Raw genomic sequence first — 6414 nt, forward strand, 5'->3', positions numbered from 1 at the left:
AAAAAAAAAAAAAAAACCAACCTCTATAATATCTATAAAGGGTATTTAGAGATGACTTCACAAGAATATATTGGTTAATACACTCTGGATCCAAATAACACCCTCCTGACAAAAGGTACACATTTGTAATCTTGCCAACAAAAGATGAGACAATGAACAGATTTCCGTTATGAGCTAACTGTCTAAAGCAGTGGTTCTCAACCTTCCTAATGCCACTACCCTTTAATACAGTTCCTGTGGGTCACAACCCACAGTTTGAGAACTGCTGGTCTAAAGGCACTTGGAACAAAGTAATTTGGAAAGTAGAGTGCAACTAACTAAACTAAAAACAAGAAAAAGAGAGGTGATCAACATTATGAAGAAATCTTAAAACAGAGGATCTTCTTATACCCAATTCCTATTTCAGAGTTGGCGACTAAAACACTGGCACTTTAAAGAGAATCAAGAGATATTAATGATGTGGAAAATACAGGAAATGTCAACCTATCCAATCTCTTCTCAGTGATCCTGAGAAGTACTGGTGTAAATTCCATAAATTTATTCCATAAATAAAAACTACACCAAAAATTAGCTATACAATAGCCCCAATGAGAAAAGGAGCACCTTGGATTTCATTGATCAGGTTAACATCTATGCAGTGTTCACTGGGGCTCTACTTAGGGGGCTTCCTAAGGTACAGCCGACTCTTTTGACGAACTAGTGCCACATATGCTTCATTCAAATAAAGCATAGCCCATAAACAAAAATGGTTTCTTTTTTATTCTTCTTCTCTGTATTTTCCTGGTGCTAAGGTTCTTAATTGCACAGATTTTTGGTCAAATGCTTCATCTAGTGCTCCAGAGAGTCCTCTCAATGTTCAGAAGCTCAGAGAACCACGAATGTTTCAAGAGGCCCTCCATACCTACTGCAGGAGGTTTTATCAGTCAATTGGAGATTTGCGTTTACTCTAAGAAAAAAGAACCAACTTAACAGTGTCAATTTCCAAAGGTCAAGGACAGTTATCACCCCTGGAGAACTAGATGACTTATTGGTTTTGACTGTTAACTGTCAACATTAAAAAAAGGGTCTTCTTCAGTTGTGGTACAGTGTACACTTTCTCTTACAACTCAAGGTCTCCTTTTCTCACCTCAAATTTTTCTATCCATACCATGTGAAATCACTGGTGACAGTCATGAACAAGCCTTACCATGTGAATTATTAAAAAGGTCCTGTGAAAATGTCTTTCAGAACTTCGTGTCAGGAAAAGTCATCTTTCTGAGGAACTGGGATGCCTGTTAAGGAGAGTAACTGCTTCTCTTTATCCTGTGGCTGCCAAGAAGTTAAGAGTTGCATGTGATGATCAATCTCATCAGCCATCTTAGCCCTCAAGATCAGAGGTCCTCAAACTTTTTAAAAAGGGGGCCAGTTCACTGTCCCTCAGACCGTTGGAGGACCAGACTGTGGGCCCCGGGACGAGTTGGCTGCTAAGCAGGACAGGCAGCAGCGGCAAAAACACCCAGCAGGCTGGATAAATGTCCTAGGCAGGCCGCATGTGGCCCGTGGGCCGTAGTTTGAGGACGCCTGCTCAAGATTAACAATAATTTTTTCCTTCTATAGTTTTGACTTCCTATTTATATATCTGCCTTGTGTTATAAGCCACCTCAAATGCTCATTAGAAGAGTATAATTATTGACCATTTTTTAAAAAATCACTTTTGCTATCTTAACTCCCAACATGTCACTACTTCCACAACAGGCATTTATTTGGTAGATGAAGAAACTAAAGCACAGAAGCTAATTGTTTAAGGTGGTACCCATTTAGTTGGCTTGACACCCAGACATCTCAAACCTTGACTCAAACCAGTAAGTCTTTTTATGTTCACAGCACTGTAGTAGACCAATAGCATACAAAACTAAGTCATGATTATAGCTGAAGAATCCAGGTATCTATGCTTTTAACTGACAGACAGCCACTCTATCTTAAAGCAAACGAAGTAAATAAAAGCTGATCTAAACATTATATGGGATCTGAGCTAAATGAAGACCATCAAGGTCACCCTGAACTATCTTTTGGCATTAGAATGTCTTCAGAACCTGAGGGACCTCAGGGCTTTGAAATGATCCAAGGATTACTTGGTCTAGAGCAAGACTGGAATTCTCATAGGTAAAGGACTGCACCATTTGAAGAGTTTCTTTCCTAATGCCTTTCAGTACCATGCCAAGTGACTTTTTTCTCTTTTCCCAGGATTTCCCACATTATGAACACATGGCAAAGGTACAAAAATGAGTTAAGTCGTAATGTTCAATTCAACTGAAGTGAAAAACAGATTACCTAGGACTTGCTATGTGACCTTGACTAGTCCTCAACTGATCCATTAACTAAATAAATGTCTTTTATCACTAGGGGAAGGGTAATTAGTCATTGTAAACTTCTTTAATAGAAAGTGATACATAAACACTAAACAATAAAGCTCACAGCAAGATTAATAAGAAACACAGGGGCACATTTAACCAGTAAATGGAAACTTACAACAGGGTCTTCTCACATTCCCGGCAGAGACTGCTTCTTTTATCTAATGGAGTGTGGGTCTAAAATCATTAGCACTTGGCCTGACAATAATATACACAGTAGCAATATTCCCCCTTGGTAGAAGAGAGGAAAAGGGATATTTATTCCTGGTAGGCAGCCATACTGACATCTCAGTTACTAGTTAGCCAGGCGGGCAATTAATATTTGAGTATCTACTATATGCTAGGTACAGCATAGGCACATCAGATATAATAGTGAACAAGAGTTCCTGCCTTTATGGGAGTTTAGAACCTATAATATAGACTCGGTCTTATCAACAGTGGTACTTACAAGGATACAGGCTTACTAAAATAAAGGCAAGCAACAATAAAAATGCCTAATCCTCTGAAGCAACAAGACAAAAGAGGATGGGTTAATGGGGGAGAGAAAAAGTCGGGGAATCAGGGTATCTCATTCTTCCCCGTAATTCATCTGACGCACCACTCTTAAGCATCCTGCTTATGAGGACTGTGACTATTTCTCCAAAGAACTGTGCAGATTACAAAAGGTTATTCCCACAACAAAGCGGTCAGCTGAACTGAGCATTAAACATAAGGTAATCAGACTTTTTAGAATCAAGGGACTTTCCATAATCTTTTAAATAAATTGTTGGTAATAACTTAATTTCGTGAGAAAACATCTACAGCACACCTGGTGATTGTCTTTCCAATCTCGCCTTTGATTTCTGGAGGGGTACATTAAGTTGCTTTAAAAAAAAAGACATTTCTCACACTCAAGGCAGTTTAATTAGCTGATGTGTAAGAACCTCCAGCAAATCTTCCTCTGTTCACCTTATACCATCCCTGTATTCCATTAAACACTGCAGGCAGAAAGAACTTTGAAATATTTGTCTTTATGCACGAGGGAAAATATTTATCCAGGTTTTCACCGGCTTCAGGAAGGTCATCTCTTTGCAAAGGTTCTCTGATCTGTTAACTGGGTGCCAAGTATGTGGAAAGTCAAGATGTGGTTGGCAGTAAATAATCAAAAAGCATTAGAGACCTCATTTCCACCAGAGAGCTAGTTACACTAAAAACTCCAAAGGTTACCATTTACAAGAGCAATGGCACAGTGTCCTTTGAGCTAGCCCACAACACAATAGACTAAACTTGTTCTGCCTCAGTAAGTGCAGTAAAGAATGAGCAATCGTTCCTAACCACCCACTGCTCCAACCCACCCAAGCTCCCTTCTCAAGGGATGCTTAAGTGATCTACTCACATGATTCTAGGATCAACTTGTATCCATGACAGTGTCTGCTGTCACAAACCTTTTAATGTCAACCTCTTAAATGTGTCCAGGCAACTGAAGACCATACAAGGTGAAAATCCTAGCTTTTCAATCTCATGCTGCCCTCATTGCCTTCACCTGCATAAAGCTAGCTCCATATTTTCTTTCCTCTTGCCACCCTGCTATCACGCAGCTGTTGGATAAACCGGCCACTGCCCCCAAAGATTTGATGGAAGTTCTCCCAGATTTACCTACTTACCCGAAGGGAGATGTTCTTTAACACCCTCATCCCCTGGGTTGGTCACAGGGGTCAGCTGAGTTGGTTCACCCCCTCCCACTCTCATCTTCAAGGCCATTCAACCAGAAAAAGTCAGCTGCAAATTTAAGGCCTGGCCCTGTCGCGTTTCAGAAAGATCACGGAGGAGTAGGGCCCAGGGACAAAGGAAAGGGAGGTCAGGGTCGGCCTTTTCAGCCCAGGTTAGGCCGGGGGCCGCTCAGCCGCCTCCCCCGCCCACCACCTTAGTCGTTCCTGAACATCCCAAACCATACCCCCTTAAGTCCCAAACTAGCCAGAGCCCAGGCCCGGGCTTCCTCGCGCCGCTTCCGCGAGGCCAGGTCCTGGGCCCCCGCCACCACCCGGAGCCCCCGCACCTTCTTGGGCGCCTTGGTGACGGTAGCCATGAAGGAATACTTCTCGGCGTCCTCGATCTCCTTGGCCTGCTTCAGCTCCTCCCCGACCCCGGGCAGCGGCATCGCGTCAGGCATCGACATCCCCTGGCCTGCCCGGCCCGCGGCTGACCCGCCGCCCCCGCCTCTTTCCTTCACGGGCGCCCGCTCGCCTGTCTGCGCGGCGCCCTCCGACACACCCTCGTCCACCCGCCAGCTAGGCCCTGCGTCCAGCTTTGTCCGCTGCCGAGGTGCTTGGGCCGGTGCCTCGTCTACTCGGCAGCCCAAGACAGCCGGACAGCGACAGCCAACACAGGAGCTACAAACACACTAGCGCCGAGATCCGACCTGCCAGCGCCGCCACCTCCGCTGCACGCAAACACGCACGCAAAGTAAGGGTAGAAGGCAGTGACGCCACGTCAAGTACTGGCAGCTAGGGGAAACGGGGAGAACCGGCGCTCTATCTTGACGTCACCACGTTGGCCTGAGCCACAGAAGTCGCTCCTCCTCCTTTCCGGCTCGCAGCGTGTGAAATTCCCAGGGTGAGCCAGACCCATTGCGCCACCAGGTGGCGTCATCAGCCCTATGAGCCGCGCCTGGTTCCTGCAAAGCCGCGGAGCAGAGGGTCTTTGAGCCGCGAAGTTCTGGACAAGGCCTCAGAGGGGCGTAAGCAAAGGTGCTTGGGAACAAAGACCAGAGTTCTCCACATGACACATCCTATAGCCATTCCTAGGAAAAGTGCGATGCCAAGATGTTCCAATCACTCACTGCCTCCGCCCCAGGCCCTTTGGACCAGTAGCTCCTTTCCCAAGGGGCATCGTTTGCCTCTTTGATTTCCCAGGGGAAGAACTGAGTCAGAGCAGTATGTCTGGTTTCTGCACAACCCTTGTGACTTCCTCTGCTACCATCTGGCCTTGGGCCTTATTTGAGGCCAATGTCCTGTGGCCATTGGAATGGGGCTGATGGTAAGCAGGAGGGCTGGAGGAGAAGCCCCCAGTCAGGTGGCTTTCTTAGCTTCTGGCGGCTCCCAGGGGACATCCAGGGTATTCATAGACTTTCACTCACTTACTGGGTCCTACTGTGTGCAGTCCCTGTGCTACAGCCCTGGGTGGCAAAGGTACATGTGACACATTTTCTATTTTGCAAGGTTTAGTTTAGCTGGAGAGGCTGAGCCTATTTGTAACCTCATGTCAGCTGAGCTAGCTTGTCCTTTGAGATTCAAATGACATTGGCTCCAATTCCCATGTCCTGTGGAAAGTCCAATGCCCTCCCCAGGAGTTCTGTGACTTGCTGGGAGAACTTCGATTTTCATGGTTGCCTCTGGCTGTAGTTTTTGCCCCTTCTAGAATTGTATTCTCTATTTTGGTCTTGGGACTGTTAGCTGTCAATTTAGCCCCTTCTCCTTTCATCCCCATCCCTGTTCTAAAGAAATCACAAAAATAAGGCTGTAACATGTAGCAAAAATTTTAATAAAGGTTTGAGGGTCACAGGGGAGAGGTTACATCATATAATAAACAATTTAAAAATCACATTTCTGAAATGTTCTGAAAAGTTATTTTGGCCTTCTCACCACCCCAGGATTTCTCGGTGGCCACACAGCCCCATACCACCCTATCCCAGTGCCATCTAATCTAGCTTCTGCTAGCTACTCCCTTCCCATCCCTCTCCCCTCCCTTCCTTGATTGAAATCTCTGGGGAGCCAGATTTTTCTCTACTGTGCTGAGCAATTTAAGTCTTCCCAGGACCTTTTTTTCCCTAAATTCCTCCACTAAGACCACCTTTTTATATACAGAAACTCACCAGGTTTTTAACAGGGCCTACCCTTTCAAGAAGGAAGTAGTAGTTGCAGTGACATTTTCTCCCCTAGTTTGTGTTCAAGGTTGGGGAGAGCACGAAATGCTCACCTCTGAGGTCCCAGAGTCTTAGTCAGAAAGCCCATGTTCCAACCACCTAACCTCATGTGGCTGTCTCTGG

General features: G+C 45.3%; 1 protein-coding gene across 2 annotated transcripts in view; it reads right to left on the reverse strand.

Moving 5' to 3' along the window:
* The window catches only part of AHCYL1 (adenosylhomocysteinase like 1), a 43106-nt gene extending 38204 nt beyond the window's left edge, over positions 1 to 4902 (reverse strand). Inside the window, exon 1 of one of the 2 annotated variants that reach the window (XM_003784053.1) lies at positions 4426 to 4902. In XM_003784053.1, coding sequence (XP_003784101.1) covers positions 4426 to 4545 — 120 coding nt within the window. In that variant the 5' untranslated portion in view covers positions 4546 to 4902. The remainder of the gene's footprint in view (positions 1 to 4425) is intronic. The other variant, XM_023509874.1, reaches the window with a different exon arrangement.
* Between the last annotated feature and the right edge of the window lie 1512 nt (positions 4903 to 6414).

Source organism: Otolemur garnettii, unplaced genomic scaffold (assembly GCF_000181295.1).
Source record: "Otolemur garnettii isolate 467f Iridium unplaced genomic scaffold, OtoGar3 scaffold00010, whole genome shotgun sequence".
NCBI classification, from domain to species: domain Eukaryota; kingdom Metazoa; phylum Chordata; class Mammalia; order Primates; family Galagidae; genus Otolemur; species Otolemur garnettii.